Source organism: Vipera berus (assembly GCF_964194415.1).
Source record: "Vipera berus genome assembly, chromosome: 1".
Classification (NCBI taxonomy): domain Eukaryota; kingdom Metazoa; phylum Chordata; class Lepidosauria; order Squamata; family Viperidae; genus Vipera; species Vipera berus.
Genome location: NC_138202.1, coordinates 340,420,804 through 340,441,722, shown reverse-complemented (window position 1 = coordinate 340,441,722; position 20,919 = coordinate 340,420,804). Strand labels below are relative to the sequence as shown.

Genomic DNA, 20,919 nt, shown 5'->3' with positions numbered 1-20,919 from the left:
TCACCCACAGGTCCAGCCAAATAACTAGTTAATATTTTGTGGCATGGCATGTTAGTACGGACGTGGATGGAAAATTACAGGGAGTCCCAGAGCTAGAGCAAGATTGTGAAGTCAAAAACCATCTTGGAAGAAAGCAATGGGAAACTACTTCTATTGCCAAGAAACCAACACAAATGTATGCATTAAATTACCAGGAGTGGAGCTTGATTTATTACATCTGGGTTACAAAATCCAGTTGATGACTAAAAGTCAGCAAAGACTAGATACTTAGTATTTGGTGGATCCTCCGGTGGAGCAGGCCCTGGAATCTCCCAGGAAGTATTTATTGTGGATCAAGATGGTTGTGCAGCTTCTTTTTCAGCTATCCTCAGAACATTTCTCCAGAGAAGCATGTCTTCCTCTATCAGCCTGGTCTTGTGGACAATCCTGTTGTGTGAAAATCAGTCAGAGTGGTCTCTAGAATGCTATCCTTAAAGGTAAAGGTTCCCCCGCACGTGCGTGCTAGTTGTTTCCGACTCTAGGGGCCGGTGCTCATCTCCGTTTCAAAGCTGAAGAGCCAGCGCTTGTCCGAGGACATCTTCCGTGGTCATGTGGCTGGCATGACTAGACGCCAAAGGCGCACAGAACGCTGTTACCTTCCCACCGTAGTGGTCCCTATTTTTCTACTTGCATTTCTACGTGCTTTCAAACTGCTAGGTTGGCAGAAGCTGGGACGAGTAACAGGCGCTCACTCTGTTACGCGGCACTCGGGATTCGACCTGCCAAACTGCCGACCTTCTGATCGACAAGCTCAGCATCCTAACCCACTGAGCCACCGCGTCCCTAGAATGCTATCCTTATTAAAGCACAAATAATTCTATTCATCTATTATGGGGTGAATTGTCTTTTCATGTACTATTCTGTCATTCCAGCTCCACAAGTCAGATTAAAATACCTTATGTAAGGAAATTCAGTTCAGTGAATTCAATGAGAGTTTATATTCTGTCTCCAAGCAAAAGGAAACAGTATCTAATAATAATCAGTAAAACTCAAATAATGCCCATGATATGAGAAAATCAATAGGATTTTATTATGTTTTGCCAAAATTATTGAAATGTTGGATACATCATAGATGATAGATAACAGTGTATTACACTGATTCATCAAGTTACAAGATAATCACTTCAATGTATCTACATTATACACACATATAAAAAAATCCATCTATTCTAAAAGAAAATCAAAACCAGACAATTAGACATGGCAGAAACATTAATTTGTCTTTATTTTAAGTAATTTAATAGGCAATCTTTTTATTACCTTTTCCGAATTATCATCTACAAAAGAATCCCACAGAAATACTTGAAATAATGTTTTTTTTTTAAAAAAATCAGTTCATATCCTGTGTACGTTTAGGAGTGTTTATAAAATATTTTAAGACACTGATCGTTCTTTAGCTGATTCTCATGCTACAGATTAGGGAATTCTCTAGATATGTTACACTGAAGGTCATCCCAAAGCAGAAGACATATGGCTTGAATCTCATCTAACTGCACAGCCGTCTACAATACATTCTGGGGGACTTTTTACCACTGACTCTTCATTGAAACAGAGCAATCAGGATGGGGTATTTACAGATGAGAAGCAAGGGGATGAGTGCCGTTCTCTGCAATTAAGTGCAGAGCTTCCAACAAAGAAATATGAGAGGGAAGGTCTTGAAGAAAAATGAGAAACAGAGGAAGATTTAATCATCTCTTTTTCCCCTATTGACAACAGCTCCACTTTTGGGGGAAATTGGTCTTACTAAACACAATGGGACTTACTTATGAGTAAAGGCTGACAAGATGCAAATTGCACAGGTATTTGCACATCAAACTATATTTAAAACTTCCAGATGTTTTTCTTCTGATATTCTATAACTCCGCATCTACATTCCTAGTGTCTTTGAGTGAAGATTGGTGACTTTTAGCAATACTACAGACACAGGAAACACCTTTGCTCTTAGGAGCAACTGCTAACAAACATTCTTGAGGTACACCTTTCCTAGAAAGAAGAAAGCAACAGTGCCATTTGCCCTCTACACAAATCTGGGGAAGCAGAAGAAGGCTTTCCCCACCAATGATTTGTACCACAAAGCCCAATAGGCTGAATAAGCAGATATGAAGGCGAAAATGTTCAATTGACAAGTCTCCCTGTAATAAAATGTAGATGTTCAAATGGTTAGAGCTCATGCAACTTTCACTGAAGCATGTATGTTTCCATCAGTGTTTGCTGGCTGTACAAATGCTTGTGCACGTGTAAGTTATATGGTTGAAAGCTAAGACTTAAATGATCAGCCTGCAAATCTTCCAAATAGATTTGTAAGTGCTCCTGCAGAATCCGAAGAAAAGAGTTCTTATTTACCAGCCTCAGTATATAATACTTTGGGACATCAAGGTTTTTACTGCCAAACACATGCCATCAAAATTAACTAAAAAACAACAACAAAAAAGTCACTTTAAATCAATGCATAGGCATCAGCTGACCAGTAGCTTTATTGAAGTGGAGAAATCTTCAAGGGTATCATAATTCTGGATTCCATTTCCTGAATAAGTGGCACTGAAAATAAATAAAAACAAATAAGGTGATACATATGACACAGCCAGCCAAAGGAAATACAAGGCACATTCCTGCAGCCCAAAGAGCCGGTGAAAGTAGCCACAACTGTAAACATTTATTCAGAAGTGGTTGGAGGTGTTATATAAAAAGCTGTAGTCATGCCTAATATCTGCAGTTACACCGAGAACCAACTCAGTAGCATCCAATACGGCAGTTGCAAATGTGCAAATGAAGCACCACCTTTTTACACAGGTATATGATACAAAAACGGCAGGGCTTCCCTCCTGCAGTTATAACCACAATCTTGACCCCACTCCTGGATGCCTCTGCTCTAAGCAGCTTTACATGCACAAAGATGCAGCGTAGGGGAAATCCCAATACCACATGTGATGGCAGCTTTGTTCTGCAGCATTTCGAAACTTTTCTGAGAGTTTAGATAAGAGAGAAGAGCAACGCATGAGAAGGAGCCTAGAGTGGGATGAGGTTGAGAAACAGAGAAACAAACAGTGACAACAGGAAAATAAAAAAGGGAAAGGGAGGCAGAATAATTAGAAATCCTGAGCTAAAAGGCCTCCTTTATCAAAGCAGCATCTGGACATAGCAATAACTCCCCAGAAACTCAGCTGGTACTCAGGGGCTGGAAGTAGAAGAGTCAAGGACATGATTCAAATAGGCAATCTGTTTACACCACAGCCCTATCACTGACTACAGAGTCTAGCAACCCAGTTTTCTACATATAAGAGCCTGAGGATTTTAACCTTACATGTCTTTCTCCTGTCCAGATTTCGGGTTGCTCATTTCTCATCTTGGAAATGGAGAGTAGTCACTCTTTGATTTGATAATAAAATTTGTCTGGTCTCCAGCTCTCTGTCTTCAGACTTGGCAGCTTCAAAGCCTGTACAGGTAGTCCTAAACATACGACCACAATTTCTGTTGCTACATTTGTTAAGTGAGTTTTGCCCCATTTTACAATCTTTTGCCAGTTGTTAAAGTGAGTCTCTACAGTTGGTAAGTTGGTAACACGATTGTTCAGTGACTCTGGCTTCCCCATTGACTTTGCTTGTCAGAAGGTCGAAAAAGATGATCACGTGACCCCTGGACTCTGCGACTGTCATAAATATGAGTCGGGTGGTCTGAATTTGGTTCGTGGCCATTGGGATGCTGCAGTGGTTGTTAAGTGTGAAAAACGGTCATAAGTCACTTTTTTCAGTGACGTTGTAACTTTGAACGATCGCTAAGTTGAACTGTTGTAAGTCGAGGACTACCTATACTCTCAGCCCTGAGAGCATAACAAGCTCCACACGTGATGAGCATCATTGCTGATATTGTCTCCCCAAATCCCTAGCTTTGCTGATCCCAGCACCCATCCCCAGTAGAAAACTTTATCTTTAATCTTTATCACATATAAATAAGTATGGAGGTATGGTCTGAAATGCTTTGCTAAACTAATCCATCTCTAGTTACAGCGCAAAAACTCCTAATTAGCCATCTGTCAGCCTCGTCCTGAGGACCACAGGTCCTTGGAGAAGAGAATTGTATCTAAAGAGGAAACAACTAAGAGAAAAAACTAAAAGGTTTCAGGGCCACAACACCTTACACAAGTAATTTATTTACTTTTTTTTATTCATTGACAAAATTTCTACCCTATTGCAATCTAATGCCTCCGAGAGGCTTAAACAAAATTCAGAACAAGTTGCAACATCAAAATCCCAAGAGGGGCCATCCAGAATTATATAAGCGAGAGGTAAGAACTGATAAGAACAGGGGGAAAAGAATTCAAAAGCAGTGTCCTATACAGGATCAGCTTGAGAGAATGCCCTTGAAAAGAGTTCTCAGCATAATATTATTCCTGCAAGGAGGCTGCTCCAAAGTGGGAGGCTGCCATAGAACAGCAGTCCCTTCTAGCTTCAGCCTCTCTTCCTAAATTTCTCAGCAGTTTCTCCCTGAAAGTTCTCGCAGACTGAACTGACACTGGCTGAAACACAGAGTCTTGTAGGTATAGTATGCTGACTGTCTCATAAAATGCTTTATAGGTCCAAACCAGAGCCTCTTATACACCTGCAAGCCAAACAGCAATCACTGCAGGGTCCACAAATTGGTAAAATCTCTCTCATCTCCAGGAGCCAATAAGTATGTGGGCCACTGCACTCTGGAGCACTTGGGAGTTTCTGGGTAATCTTTAAGAGCAGCCTGATACAAGGGATACTGATACTGATACTAAGGGATACAGGAGCCTTGGTGGAGCAGTGGGCTAATGCCTCCTTAAGTAACACCAGCTGCCTGCAATTAGTGCAGGTTCGCATCCCACCAGGCTCAAGGTTGACTCAGCCTTCCATCCTTCCGAGGTAGGTAAAATGAGGACCCAGATTGTTGGGGGCAATAAACTGACTTTGTAATGCCGCTTGGGGTGTGTGTGAAAGCCCTAACAAGCAGGCATATACATAGAATGAAGGCTACTGCTAAGCTTGTAAGCCGCCCTGAGTCTTCGGAGAAGGGCGGGATATAAATGGAATTTTTTAAAAAAAGTGTCCCAGGCTATTTAATATTTGTACGCTGCCCAGAGTTGTCTCTGAGTTACTGTAGCCACCTTCTCTGCTCCAAGTAAGGCTGCAAACTGGTACACTAGTCAAAGTTGAGCATAGGCACCTCCGGCCACGGCTTCTGCATGCTATTCAAGCAAGAGCTGTAAGGTTTAAACTGTTACCCGTATAATACACGAGCTCATCCCATCCGTGCTTGTTCCAGGCAGAATTCCTTATGTCTTCTCTCGTCTGCAAGTCTTTGTAAGCTGGAAGCATTCGTAGAAAAAAGATTTGTAGCTTCAGTGATGTGATAGCCATCAATACGCTTAAATTACAACAAAATGCCATTCAGTGTGATAGCTACAGGCGTCAATGTACCATTTGACATATATCCTCCTGATACTGGTCATTCATTTTATTTTTCATTCTTCCAGGATGGCCAAGAGCACTTCAAAGTGATTTAGCTTCTAACAGAAACAAAGCTGAGTTCCTAGGCAGATGACCCAGGATACCAACAGTTCACGTTGAAGAACTCTTAGCTATCTATAAAAGAAAAATAAAGTAGTATGGTGCTATGGAGGCCAGGGAATGACTCAGAATATGGGAGAAGAAAACAGTGAATATTGCCATTTTAACATGAACAAAATCCATGTTATCCAAGGGAACGTTAAAAGGATGCAAATAATAGTTGAATTTGCTCTTACGTTTGGACTGAAATAGAAGGCATAATGAAGTACCGTATATACTTGAGTATAAGCCGACTCGAGTATAAGCCGAGACCCCCAATTTCACCCCCAAAAACTGGAAAAAGTTGTTGACTCGAGTATAAGCCGATCCGCCGTTCTGCAAGCCTCCGCCGCTGGCGGAGGCTGGATCCGCGCTCTGCAAGCCTCTGCCGCCAGCAGAGGCTCGATCCGCCATTTTGCAAGCCTGAATACACAGGAATACCCTGTGTGGCCGCGGCTCTCGGGGAAGCCCTGGCTGTCCGCTTCCTCGCTCCACGCTGCCATTCGGGGCCCGCGCGTTCCCCGGGCAAATTGCGGCGCCCAGCAGGCGAGGAAACACGCCCGCTCCAGTCGCCCCCCCTTCCCTCAGGAGACGCGAAGCAAGTGACCGCCCGGAGCTTACCGAGGACTTGCTTCGGTGCTTCCAGGATCGCGCGCACCTCTCCCAAGCCGCCGCCGTCCGGAGACCTGCCGAAGTTTGGGGAGGTTTGGGGAGGTGCGCGCGCACCTCCCCAAACCTCCCCAAACGTCGGCAGGTCTCCGGACCTCCGTGCCCTGCCTGCCTGCTTCTTTCCGCAGCGGAAAGAAGCAGGCAGGCAGGGCACGGAGGTCTGCTTCTTTCCGCAGCGGAAAGAAGCAGGCAAGCAGGGCGCGGAGGTCTGCTTCTTTCCGCAGCGGAAAGAAGCAGGCAAGCAGGGCGCGGAGGTCTGCTTCTTTCCGCAGCGGAAAGAAGCAGGCAAGCAGGGCGCGGAGGTCTGCTTCTTTCCGCAGCGGAAAGAAGCAGGCAAACAGGGCGCGGAGGTCTGCTTCTTTCCGCAGCGGAAAGAAGCAGGCAAGCAGGGCGCGGAGGTCTGCTTCTTTCCGCAGCGGAAAGAAGCAGGCAAGCAGGGCGCGGAGGTCTGCTTCTTTCCGCAGCGGAAAGAAGCAAGCAGGCAGGGCGCGGAGGTCTGCTTCTTTCCGCAGCGGAAAGAAGCAAGCAGGCAGGGCGCGGAGGTCTGCTTCTTTCCGCAGCGGAAAGAAGCAGGCAAGCAGGGCGCGGAGGTCTGCTTCTTTCCGCAGCGGAAAGAAGCAGGCAAGGAGGGCGCGGAGGTCTGCTTCTTTCCGCAGCGGAAAGAAGCAGGCAGGCAGGGCACGGAGGTCCGGAGACCTGCCGACGTTTGGGGAGGTTTGGGGAGGTGCGCGCGCACCTCCCCAAACCTCCCCAAACTTCGGCAGGTCTGCAGACGGCGGTGGCTTGGGAGAGGTGCGCGCGATCCCGGAAGCACCAAAGCCTCGGCCGCGCACAAGTCCTCGGTAAGTTTTTTTTGTTGACTGGAGTATAAGCCGAAGTGGAATTTTTCAGCCCAAAAAGTGGGCTGAAAAATTCGGCTTATACTCAAGTATATACGGTATATATCCAAGGCAGGAGTACAAAATGTGCAGCCTGCCAACCTCACTTTTGCAACCTCCGGTGCACCAGAGCAAGACCAAAGCTTTCAGTCTTTTTGTTGTATTTCTGGTCCCTTGACAAGCATGGGGTTAATGGGAAAAAAATGTGTGCCTTGAGCTTTGCAGGTGCTTCAAGCACCTGTTTCACCTCTTTTAATCATCAACAAAGAAGAGGAGATCAACCTATTTTCCAAAGGACCAGAAGGCAAAACAAGAAACGGTGGATGGAAACTAATCAATGAGAGAAGCAACCTAGAACTAAGGAGACATTTCCTAACAGTGAGGACAATTAATCAGTGGAATAGCTTGCCTTCAGAAGTTGTGGATGCTCCATAACTGAAGGCATTTAAGAAAAAACCGGAGAAGCCACCTATCTGGAATGATATAGGCTTTCCAGCTTGAGCAGAGGGCTGGACTAGAAGACCTCCAAGGTCCCTTCCAACCCTGTTATTAATCTCTCAAACCTCCCCCAAATTAAAACCTATCCACATTGTGGGCCCTGACATGGCCTTCAAGCCAATTGGAATTAGGCACCCGTGGCCTAGAGCAGGGGTGTCAAACTGCCAGCCCATGGGCCGGTTGCATCATGCAGAGGCCGTGCCCACCCCAGCTCCGGCAATGTGAAAAAAGTCGCAATACGTCACGACACATCATGTGATGTGGCGAGTTTGACACCCGTGGCCTAGAGGATAACACTGAAGTCTAGTCCTACCCCAAAGATGATGGACCATGTATAACTGCCCAATCTGTGAGAAAAATCCACCAACAGCTTCTTTATCATCCTGCCGGATACGAATAGCCCGGGCCCTGAAAGTAAGGAGACAGATGTTTACAAACCAAACGCTGCAGTTGACATAAATGCTGTGTCATATTTCAGTCACAGCAATAAGCAACAGATTGCAGAGCCACACATTGCTATAAATAATATTTAGAGCAATAGAAATAGTTTGGAAGACCAGAAGCCAATAGCAGTTACAGCACCAAGGTGTAATTCAGCTTTATGTAGGTTACTTATAATATAAATTATTATACTGAATCCATTAATGATTTCACAATCATTTTTTATTTATTTAAAACATTTGTAGAGTTACCCATCTTAAACCAAACTCTGGTTGGCCTGATGGGGGATTGGTGGGGTTTTTATTGTATTTTATTGGGGTTTTACTATGTATTAATTGTTTTTTAGTGGGCATGTATTTAATCATTTTTTAACTTTTGTAATTCTGTGTTTTTTATTCTTGCCCTGTTCACCGCCCTGAGTCCTTCGGGAGAAGGGCGGTATAGAAATATTAATAAATTAAATTAAATTAAAATTATGTTGTTGTTGTTAGCTGCGAAGTCGTGTCTGACCCATCGCGACCCTATGGACAACATTCCTCCAGGCCTTCCTGTCCTCTACCATCTTCTGGAGTCCATTTAAGCTCACGCCTACTGCTTCAGTGACTCCATCCAGCCACCTCATTCTCTGTCGTCCCCTTCTTCTATTGCCCTCAATCTTTCCCAGCATTAGGCTCTTCTCCAGTGAGTCCTTCCTTCTCATTAGGTGGCCAAAGTATTTGAGTTTTAGCTTCAGGATCTGGCCTTCTAAAGAGCAGTCAGGGTTGATCTCCTCTAGGACTGACCGGTTTGATGGCCTTGCAGTCCAAGGGACTCGCAGGAGTCTTCTCCAGCACCAGAGTTCAAAGGCCTCAATTCTTTGGCGCTCAGACTTTCTTATGGTCCAACTTTCACACCCATACATTGCAACTGGGAAGACCATAGCCTTGACTATACGCACTTTTGTTGACAGGGTGATTATATATTTTATTAAAACAAATCTGGCAGGATAGTCTTCCTGAAGAACAAGAACCAGCCCTGAACAATTTGTCCAGGACCACTTCAGAATTCGGAGGGTTTGAAATCAGGTTTTGCAAACACCAATTCAATTTGCCAAGGGCCAGGATCCAGCAGATGTCCTTTAGATGCTGTCATGATGAGTGGGGCCCAGGATGGTATTTGTCATTCAACAACTTTTCTAAATTCTCCAGTTCTGTCCTCAATCATGTTACTGATATTTCATATCAAACTGCTTATGCTAAGTTAAGACAGTTTCAAGCACTACTGTTTATGATGACTAGCCATAACTCTTCAAGGTTCCTTATTTTCAGGATTCCAGCGGCTGCGTTATACAAAGGATTTCTTTTATTACATATGGTTGTTTTCAGGCAGTTCTGATTCTAGGGTTAATTAGCCTGTCCTAAAATAACAGACCAGTCACTTTATATAGAAAGTCAGATAAAAGTGACATTTTCCTAATGATTTATATTAATATAGTCTTGAACTAGAAAAAATAGGATCAGTGTATGAATATGTCTGGAACAAATTCTTACTTTGTCCTTTAGTTTAAAAACATTTGTGGCCAACACTACTCACGAGGATGTTATCCAAAATAATTGTCAGCTTGATGTGGCAATGCTACATAACTTAATTTTACTTATATTTACAATCAATTCAACAAAGCAAGCTCCTACTCTTCTCATTTTGCAGGGGAGTCTGAGGCTCAACCTAGTCATAAAATTCTGCACATCTAAAAATAAAAGATATAAACTGTGTTATAGGTATGATTTATTCTTGTCATTATTTATACCAACAATACTCATGTACATGTTTTATTCCTAAAAAGCTAGAAAATTCTTCTCATTTTCATTTTCTAACATGCACCTTTATTTTTCCTAGTAATGGGTTTGTTTAGCATAAAATGGGTTGCCCTTCTGAGTTAACAGAGAATCAGGTAAGGGTGAATGAGCAAGCAGAAGGTCACTGGCATAAGCTATGCTTAGAAATATATATGAAGGCTTCTGATAAGATTTTTTCTTGAGCTGTTCAGAACAATAAAAGATGCTAAGGTTGAATGGGACAATCACATTCCTCATCATCTCAACAGGTATTTGGGAAATAGAATGTTGAATTAAATGACACCTAGTTAATCTTGCACAATTATTTTTGTTTTTAGTAATTCCCTTCCAACCCCTGCTTAAATACTGGAAGCAGCATATAAACTTATAATTGCAAGGAAGTCAGTCTAAAAAGCCATCTTCAATACATTATGGCTCTTACCAGTAGTTGCCCCATTCAATCATTGTTCCAGGCTGAAAAGAAACAAAATACATTAGATTTAAAAGGACTTCTTCTCAGCCACAAATTGAGAATTTACCCTTGTTTCTAGAAACCATTTCAGTTTCTTTTTAAAAGCAACACAAGAACAATGACTTAACATGGTTAGCAGTTGAAGTGCTTACTTCATCAAAAATATGACACTATTGTCAAAAAGTAGAATTTTCAGTAGAAAACAAACGCAGGTAGTATTGGCACTCTAGTTAGGCATTTCTATCAAGAACTACGGTAAACTGCCATTTTGTCTACCAGTTGTATTATCTGAATAAGCTTCCACAAGTACACACTCTTAAGGCATTATTTCTGAGTAATTAACTACGGTTAATCCAATAGGATGCAGGCTAAGTTCTGAGATTGTACGGAAAATAAGTATGCTTCTACTTTAAAAAAAGGTTATGCAAGCTCTATACCTGTGGGAAAAAACCCCACTCACACGTAATTGATAAGACCTTAATTCATAGATATTGGGTCCTGGCCTGGGAACAGGTTCATTCCAAAAGCTGAACTCCAAGAGCAACTGATTCTTGCGTGACAGAAGCATGCTTCCTCTTGCTTTGCGAAACTCTGTAAATTCCTAAATAAATAAATAAATAAATAAATACATACATACATACTGGATTTCTTAAGAGTATTATGAATAGACAAATTTAAAAAAGAATTTATCTAGATTCTCTTTAAATATCCATAAGGGAATGCCCCAATCTTGTTGGCTTTTCACAAAGCTTTAAAAACTTGGCTATGTAGCTGGACATAGGGCCTGGAATGTGTTAAGGGTCCTGTCACTTTTGCTTTACTATTAGTTCATTAATCATCATGGCTGTTGTTTAGATTTGTTTTGTGGATGTTTTTATTGTTTTAATATTTGTTAAATTGTTTTAATTGTTTCATAATTTTAAAATTGTAAGCTGTGCAAGGTCACTTGGTTGAGTTGGGGGCTATAGAAAATGAATCAATCAATGAATCAATAAATGAATCAATGAATGAATTAATATGAGTGATTCCTAATAGGCACCCAACTCTAGACTTGTCAGTGATGATATAAATACTATTTGAATATACTTTACTTTATATAAGATTTGAGGTACATAAGCTAATCATTTTAAAGTCAAGAGAGAGAAAAAGGAGTGTGAGAACAATAAGAAGAAATCTCATATAATTGAAAAATAGTATAGTCTTTAAAGTAGCTTTTCCTTACCTGGTATAATTTAAATTTATTTGGCTTCAACTCCTAGAATCTCTCATCAGCATATCCAACAGTGATTCTAGGAATTGAAGGTCAACACATGTAGAGAGCACCAGGTTGAGGAAGACTGGATTAAAACATGTCAACTGTAATTAAGACGAAGCAGTAGACAATTTTATATAGTTATAAAACTATGATATGTTGACATAAAACCACTCATCTTTTTCTTAAATAGTATGAAAGATATCATAAATAAATGGTCAGAGCACTCCATTTTTTTTATAAAGCAGGATAATGGGGTATAGCTCCAAATAAAATTGGGCCACTAATACATGGTGATGAAGCTTGTAGAAAACGTTTCTAAAATATACTGCTCAAAAAAATAAAGGGAACACAAGATAAGACATCCTACTATTAAATACAGTACATTGTGTTGTTTAAGTGTTCCCTTTAATTTTTTGAGCAGTATATAAGTAGACATGAATTCTTGGTAGAGATAGTAAGCTTACAGGAACATGTCAGAAAGTGGTCTATGTCTTATAATTTTACAGTAGACAATTAGATAACCCTGCAAATAGAAGTAGATAAGAGGAGCTGAGCTTTCATGGCAATGCATCCCGAGGACTATATTCCATTAGACCAAGAGGCTCTCAAGCAGCCACTTTCAAGCCCAAAGTCTCTTCCATATGGCCACAGATTTTTTTTTCATATATCATCAATCATAAGCAGCTTTTTTCATTTTCCTCTCTGATATAGCCCTGTTTGTTTTTAAAGGGATTGGGGTGTGGGGAGAACAAGACACTGGGCAAAGTCATCTGCAAAGTATCCAGAACAAAACAAGAGTAAGATACTTTTTCTTCATGAGAGGAAGGGAAACTCCAGACCAGAAGTTACAAAAAAGATTAGAAAGTGTTGATAGAAATCACACAATTCTACCTTATCATCTCGAAGTCTACTCATGACTTCTGTAAGGGCTGGATAGCCACCTTCATATCGCCAGAGATGGACTGAAATCAAAAGATGCATATTTGAGAGTTATTTTTTCTTACTGGAGATACATAGGTTGCTTCCATCTGCTGAATCAGATATAAGTATTCCATAGAACATTTGAATTTTGCTGAGTCAGTTTTGCTCTTTCTTAGACTCTGCAGGACTTGAGTCTGATCAGCTGCCTGTAATCAGCCCTCTGTTAATCTACTTTGTATATAGTAGATCCATTTTTTCTTGCCCATTCTTGCCCACTCTTTGCAACTTCACATCCAAACTGCAACAAAACATCTTTTTCAAACATTGGAGTAATTTTGCATTCTGCTATATGTCTTATCTCCTACCAGCCTGATCTTGCTCTCCGTACCACGTGTTCCATGTCCCCACCAGTGTACATGGATACTCCTTCCCTTCATGGATCTTTGGCAGAACTTTTTGACTGATTAAAACAAAAACAAAAGGAATGCATATAAGCTGCATGTTATCAACTTCGCTTACTCCCAAAGTATTTACAGTACTGGTGACAACTGATTGTCACTAACACTTTTATTATCTATCAGTATCCAACACAATCTAGGCTGAATCCCTGGTGCTCCTGGAAATTGGATTTTCATGATGTGAAAAATCTCTAACATATCAGTGGCTAAGAATCCTTGTTAGAATCTAGATACTTTAAAATCACCTGAAGTTGGCATTCTAAATGGACCTTGACAAAGGAAAATCTGCATTTTTATTTCTTTTAAGAAGAGTCCTTCAAGAGTATTTCTACACAGTTAATAAATGAATTTTTCTCATATTTAGTAGCATAATTATGACTTTTACACATTGAGCAGAATGAGGTGGTAGAATGCTGAACAACAGAACCATAGGAGACTTTGTGGTTCATGGCTTATCTTACAGTATGCAAAATCTCCCTGCATGTACAAAAATGCCTATGGGGAAAAGATTCTAGCTCTCTGTTGTACCAATTTTTTTTTTGGCAATCTGTTTCAACACAGAGTTCAAATACTATCCATTTTATAACCTGAGATAACTTATTCTTGCTCCTTTCAAGCGAGCAGACGAACTATTTGCCTAATCTTACTGTAGGTATGTCTACCTAGAAGTCTTACTGACTTCATAAAATTGGCTCCTAAGCAAATATGCATAAGATTTAGAATATGATACCTGGATTTGAAAGCATCTAGCCGGATATAGGACTTACCAAAGTTTGTTGTAGGAGTCTAGACATTCCGGTTTGACGTTGTGAACTGAAACATCAAACATCCATGTTAAAAGGTTGAGAGAAAGGCACAAACTCTAATAGAGAAATATTAAATATAGAAATAGACACTCACATTGCAATTTATAAAGGCTGCTAGTCTCCTTTTTGGCTAAGAGGTTAGAGTGAGCATCTTTCCTGGGATCAACCTTGCGGACAAACAGTGATTTTAACCAACTTTCTTCTCCAGATTGGTTATGTGATAAGGCAAGACCCCTGCAAGAAATGGTCAAAGTATAAAATCTAAATCATATTCATTGTTAATTCCCAACATTGCATTTATTTTTGTACAAATATCTTTTTAGGTAAAATTATGTTTATGTAAATTTAAAATTTGGATAAGCTTTGGACTAAAAAGTTTCATTTAGCATTTGAATAAGTAGTGGTTTTATAAGATGTATTATTAGTTACTTGTTATTTGTTAGTAATATAGTTATGTTTATGGAGAGTTAAAGTGCGATAGAATTTAATGTTTTATTTTTGTTGTTAGCATATTGTAGCTTAAGTTTGTAAGTTTATACCCTGTATTCAGCTCTGGGAAGTCGGGGAGGGGGGAGGGGAGAGGAGGGGAGGGGAGGGGGAGGGAGTGAGTTTTTTCTATTTAAAAAATGTACTGTAAAACTTTTCAATTAAAAAAAAATTGGATAAGCTTATATGCATGCACACAGATAAAAGATACAAATGTATTTTTTAAAATGTTTACCGCTATATTCTTCTGTTTTTAAATATCTTTTGTCAATATTCTTTATTTTGGTAAAAAAGAAAGCACAATTTTAAAGAAGTCTTAAGTAACTAGTGTGTTGTCAGAGAACTTTTTCAAGGATTTTAGAGTGCAAGCATAGCTTGACAACTATATCTGGAATAATAATAATAATAATAATAATAATAATAATAATAATAATAATAATAATAATAATAATAATAATAATAATAATAAGTAGTAGTAGTAGTAGTAGTAGTAGTAGTAGTAGTAGTAGTTGGAAGGGACCTTGGAGGTCATCTAGTCCAACCCCCTGCTCAGGCAGGAAACCCTATACCATTTCAGGCAAATGGCTGTCCAGTCTCTTCTTAAAAACTTCCAGTGTTGGAGCATTCACAGCTTCTGGAGGCAGGTTGTTCCACTGGTTAATTGTTCTAACTGTCAGGAAGTTTCTCCTTAGTTCTAGGTTGCTTCTCTCCTTGACTAGTTTCCATCTGTTGCTTCTTGTCCTGCTTTCAGGTATTTTGGAGAATAGCTTGGCTCTCTTTTCTTTGTGGCAGCCCCTGAGATATTGGAACACTGCTATCATGTCACCCCTCACCCTTCTCTTTGTTAAACTACACATACCTAATTCCAACAACCGTTCCCTATATGTTTTAGCCTCCAGTCCCCCAATCATCTTTGTTGCTCTTCTCTGTACCCTTTCTAGAGTCTCGACATCTTTTTTACATCGTGGTGACCAAAACTGGATGCAGTATTCCAGGTGTGGCCTTACCAAATCAAGAAGATATCCCTGGAAATAATCCTGCACTAGTGACATTGAGATGATAATTTCCACTGTGGAGCAATGGGGACTTTTCAAAACAAAGCAGAAACTTTGTATCTTTAAAAAAAAATTAATTTGGTGTAGCGAATAGGAAATCAAAAGAGATAAGAAGGAACAACCTTCTTGCTCAAAGAAAAATTCAACTCTGCTACAACCTATTAACACAACAAACATTCCTCACACACACACACCCATTGCTTTAATAAGCAGGAGGGGCAGGGGTCTACAGAGCAGGAAGTTAAGCATACAGTCCTAAGGATCCTGTCCATTTCCTCAGGTTCAACAGGTTCAAACCCTTCCCAGATAATCAGGCAAGAATCCTCCCCAGGTATGTCCCTCAGACATGCAACAAGGCCAGGGTTCAACAGTGAGCAAATCCACCTGAAAAAAGGCCGTGAGATGGCTTTCCACAGATGCAATAATGGTAAAGAACTAGTGATGCTTCACCACCCTTATTGCCACAAGGTAGGCCTTGACAGTGGCTCTAAGCCATGTTCTAATATATATTCAGAATGTTCTATGTACAAGATATTAATACAAGGTACAACCACAAATAGTGATGTCATATTATTGAAGTATCATTCTTGCTTCTTAATTCATGTCACAAACGATTTGACTTAAGTGGGTAGAAGTGGATCAAACAATATGACATGACCAAGAGTTCCCGGGCCTCATTGCTTGGTTTGTGAGAAAACCCTGTTTCCTAGGAAACTAGAATATCTCAAGGACATTTGAATTGCCTGTACATTGTTATCAAGCATACTCTTTAACAAAGTATAAACAATGCATTACAGAACATCTTTATATAGTGCCTTCTACGCTTTGGATTTAGTAGCTCAATCAGAACATTTTTATACAGCCTTTGTTACCAAACACTAGCCTCTATCATTCCTTAATGGTGTTTACTGCACTCATGTATACTATACATGGGTAACCTATTCACACTGACCTTACTTTGGGCCCCCTAAAACATGGGGTTTGGTGACTCACTCTTTTCAATAAATAATAGCTTGGATCATCACCAGTTGTTTCAGTAACTTCCTTGAGGGCATTTTGAATGATCTCAGTGTGAATGTATTTATTTTTATTTACCAAATTTATATGCTGCTCATCTTGTGGTACAAAGAGACACTGAGCTGCTGTGATTAACAGATATGGATAAGGGACTACGCTTTTCTTATTTTTAAAAAGTTAAAAGTATAAAGAATAATAAGGTAAAAGTATATGTTCCTCTTTACACCCTATCAGCAATTCTCTCTCAAAGCTAAAAAAGAAAATTGACTGGGATAACATATCTGGAAGCACCAGGTTGGGGAAGACTGCTATGGGTGGGCAATTAGAAAGGAGAACTCAAGCTGAAAGTATCTAGTGCCAAAAAGCATAAAATAGTTTAAACCATCACTTGAAAGAGACTTGGTATGGGTGCCTGTGAATTATCAGGAGATGGCAGTGTTTCTCAACCTTGGGAATTTTAAGATGGGTGGACTTCAATTCCCAGAATTCCTCAGTAAGATGGTGGACTTCAACTCATGGCTAGTTGGGGAACTCTGGGAGTAGAAGTCCATCCATCTTAAAGTTGTCAAGGTTGAAAAACACTGAGATATGGGATGCAAAGGGCAGGGGAAACGTTCTGGTACAGGTTTGTATTTATTACTTTTATATATCACCTTTTACCTGAGAGCCCAAGACTCTAAGCCAGTGATGGCGAACCTTTTAGAGACAGAGTGCCCAAACTGCAACCCAAAACCCAGTTATATATTGTTGGGTGCCGAGTGGGCATGGCCCATTGGATAGGTGTAGCCAATTGGGTGGGTGTGGCCAATTGGGTGGGCGTGGCCAATTGGGTGGGCGTGGTAACGGTGGTAACGGCAGACAAGGTGGGACTAAAAAGTTCAATCAATTCCAACTTTGCGAGATCTTTTTTTCCCCCCCCCCGCGAGAAGTTGAAATTGATTGATTGAACCTTTTTTGTTTGCACACAGTGGCGGAGGCCTAAAGCGAAAAGATTTTATAAAACCCAGCTGAAGGCCTGGGACTGGGGCGATGGTGTGCGTGCCCAGAGAGAGGACTCTGTGTGCCACCTGTGGCACATGTGACATAGGTTCGCCACCACAGCTCTAAGCCATTTAGTTTTTTCACTCCATTTTTCCCTCACAACCACCATATGATGCATATTTTATCCATCCACCCATCCATCACATTTCTATATTGCCCATCTCACCTAACTGATGTCACTAAATATGTCACAAAATATAAAAGCATAAAGAACAACAAAGTTAAAAACATAGTTAAAAGATAGGGTTACTGTACTAAAAGTTTAAACAATGGAGAGAACACCCTCACAAAATCAACCATTTCCAGGGTTGCCTAACACTCTTTGACCCCCATGCCAATTGACAGAGTCAGGTCTTAACAGTCTTTCTGAAGGCCAGGAGAATGGGGGCTGATCACACACAGGATCCAGGCAATGCGTGAAACCATGCTCCCCCGGTCTGAGGGAAAAACGCCCTCCATGGAACTGGTCCTTGGCACATAAACGTTTGGGAGTCGTTGCTTTAACCGATGGGATCCACAACATATCCTCCCTGTGTGATTGAGTGGGACACAACAATATAACTGGGAGAAGATATTGCTTGGGTAACTGGTCCCATGCCATGAACAGCTTTAAAGGTCATAACTAATTGGACCCATATATATTGGGCACAGCAATGGTGACTAATCTAAAAACATTCAGTAAACTTTATAGCCATGTGGAAACTTGTACAAGTAGTCCTGAACTTATAACCATTCATTTAATGACCACTGGAAGTTACTAATGGCACTGGGGGAAAAAATGACTTATGACTGTTTTCACACTTAGGACCACTGCTGCATCCACATGGTCACATGATCAAAATTTGAACACTTGGCAACTGACTTGTATTTATAACAGTTGCACTGTCCCAGGGTCATGAGATCACCATTTGTAACCTTCCCAGCTGGTTTCCAACAAGCAAAAGCCAGATTTTTATTTTATTTATTTAATTTATTTTAATTCCATTTATATCCCGCCCTTCTCCGAAGACTCAGGGTGGCTTACAAACTTAGCAGTAGCCTTCATTCTATGTATATGCCTGCTTATTAGGGCTTTCACCACCCCCCAAGCGGCATTATTACAAAGTCAGCTTAATTGCTCCCAACAATCTGGGTCCTCATTTGCTTAATGACCGCATGATTCACTTAACTACTGCAGTAATTTGCTTAACAACTATGATAAAAGGCAATTAAATTGGGACAAATTTCACTTAACAACTGCCTTGCTTAGTAACGGAAATTTTGGACTCAATTGTTGTAAGTTGAGGACCACCTGTAATGGATCTCTCTGGTAAATAAAATTCAAAAAGCGTCTGGTAGCCCTTGTTTGAAACGGACAATGTTATTTAAAGTATAAGCTTTCTTGGGAAGAAGCTTACTTGATCAGATGCAAAGTGATATGATTTATGTGGACTTTAAATAAATTGGGGTGAGCAATGGAGAAGACAAGGTAGTTTTGCAGACGAAAGGAGGAGGTCAGATTATGGGAACCTTATTAACAGCTGAAATGTGCTTAAGGCCCTCTTGTTTGCTAAATCCTTCTGAGATAGCCTGAAACCTTTCAGTGCTCAGCTCTCTCCCACTTGATAAGATTTGTGATGAAATATCTTGAGAATGTTCTGTGTTTATTCAGCCCGTTTGATCTTGTGCCCATTTTTTTTTGCACAAAGTCTGACCTGTCTGTCCTATATAGAATCTAGAAGGCTTTGGTGGCAGGTGATGGCATATATCACTGTTAAATAAAGTAATTGGGGAACAGTCAATTCATGGGCAAGAAGGTAGACAATGGGCTTCACATAAGAAGCGAAGATGGAGGTAAATGGAGGGGGAATGGCTTGATAAAATTTTGCTTCTTCTTAGTAGAGCACACTGGGAAAGAATTGTCCACTGGACTGCAAGTGGAAGCAGTAAGAAGGAAAAATCTACAGTTGCAGGTTACTTTACATAGCATTTGGTGTATAATACTGAAATGACAGAGGACTGTAGTATATTACCCAATGACTACTGTTAAAGGATACCTACAATCCATCATAAAGGTCTCCAAAATCACTCACAATTTAATAAGGACACAAATGGACACGTTGAAATAAAGATGAGATATACATATAATATGGGATTGGCTGGGTGTCTCAAAACTGGCTTGCTGGGGGCTGGGGTTTAATTATGGGAATTTCGAGAAGGACCTAATTTACACGTGCAGAGAGCTTGAGCGGGACGTCCTTTCACATGATGATTATTACATGATTCCATCCTCTAATAATCCCGACAGTTTATGGGTCAGGGTACCCTGACCCATAAACTGTCGGGATTTACCCAACACGGCCCCCACCATACAATCCAAACTCGTCCCTTGCGCACGCGTGTTGCAAGAAACCAGCCACTGGACCAGGGGGGAGGGGAGGGGAGGGGGTGCACCATAAGGGCTCTGAAAAGGGTTACACAGATCCAGCCTGGGCGCCCTATCACGCGCTCTCTATCCATGGACACGTTTGCAGCCGTTCTCTGCAGGGATCTGGAGCTCTACTCTTCCCTCTCCCACAAGTGCCCAGAGCGAAGGAAACGGGGAGCTCCTAGGTACCACCTGATTCGCCCGTGACCTTGAGGATGACGGCGGCCGCGGGAGAGGGGACGGGGCGGGAAAGATGCGCTCAGGATACTCTTCCCTCCCTTTTCTGCAGCTTCGCTCACCTGAGGTAGAAAAGACGGAAAGTGGCCCCCGGTGCCGGGAAGGGGCCGCGCCGGAGGCGGCCCCCGCTCCCCCGCAGCAGCACTCCGGCCGCCATCTTGACCACCTACGCTGGCGGCGGTGGGAAGCGGAGCGAGTGGGGCGCGTTGCACCTGGACAGCCACTAGAGGGCCTTGGGGTAGCGAAGGGGACGGGTGTGTGTGTCTGTGTGAAAGAGCCGATCTGCAAATACGACGCGATTGAAAGAAAGGTTAAATGGGGTAGCAAAAAAAGGTTTTAAGAGAGCAGCCCGCGAATAAATCTCGCTACTGCTCTTTTTCCTACCTGCAAATCCTCTATAGGTTTAGCCATGTTCAAAAAAAACCCATCTCATTCAGAGGAAATGGAAGAATGTTTAAGATGGGACCCTCCCCAGGAGGAGTAGTAGGTGGATTTTTCCCCCTCCCAATCTATACCGCAGGGAATGCAGCCTTGAGAGAGATTTTAGATATATACTGATAGTTTACCAAAGCAAAAGATATTCCCAGATGTTAATGTTTTTCTAAAACACGTGCAGATTGTGCTCCCCCACAAACAATGTGAAGATTTCAATGACAAACCAGCTCTTCAGATTCACTCTTCTCCCCAGAACATGGGAATTTTTCTTTGAAATTAGGACATTTTTATCAAATGAATATGCTTTGGCTGTATAAGTATGTCCACATAAATAAGTATTACCCAGTCAATCCAAACTGATCCCCAAAGAACAAAGCAGCATTGGCTATAGTTAGTAGTCAGAAGAAAATCTACCAGAAAACT

At 41.3% G+C, this 20,919-nt stretch overlaps 1 protein-coding gene across 1 annotated transcript; it reads right to left on the bottom strand.

Annotated features, from left to right (window-relative positions):
- Window positions 1-1,045: 1,045 nt before the first annotated feature.
- Window positions 1,046-20,274, bottom strand: NIPSNAP2 (nipsnap homolog 2). Its single transcript, XM_081340624.1, has 10 exons — window positions 20,124-20,274; window positions 13,913-14,052; window positions 13,780-13,825; window positions 12,920-13,014; window positions 12,525-12,595; window positions 10,839-10,979; window positions 10,349-10,380; window positions 7,965-8,059; window positions 5,282-5,365; window positions 1,046-2,577 (listed from the first exon to the last, which is right to left on the bottom strand). Exons 1-10 carry the CDS (start codon window positions 20,216-20,218, stop codon window positions 2,513-2,515), a joined length of 864 nt encoding a protein of 287 aa, XP_081196750.1. The 5' UTR covers window positions 20,219-20,274; the 3' UTR covers window positions 1,046-2,512.
- Between the last annotated feature and the right edge of the window lie 645 nt (window positions 20,275-20,919).

What these genes read in the sequence shown, in the direction of transcription:
- NIPSNAP2 (XM_081340624.1), bottom strand. Translation starts at nt 20,218, where the DNA reads ATGGCGGCCGGAGTGCTGCTGCGGGGGAGCGGGGGCCGCCTCCGGCGC. An exon ending in GACTCCTACAACAAACTTTG is followed by an intron (nt 13,015 to 13,779) that starts GTAAGTCCTATA and finishes TGTTTTAATCAG; the next exon opens with TCAAAAAGTTCTGCCAAAGA. An exon ending in GTAGACTTCGAGATGATAAG is followed by an intron (nt 10,980 to 12,524) that starts GTAGAATTGTGT and finishes TTATTTATTTAG; the next exon opens with GAATTTACAGAGTTTCGCAA.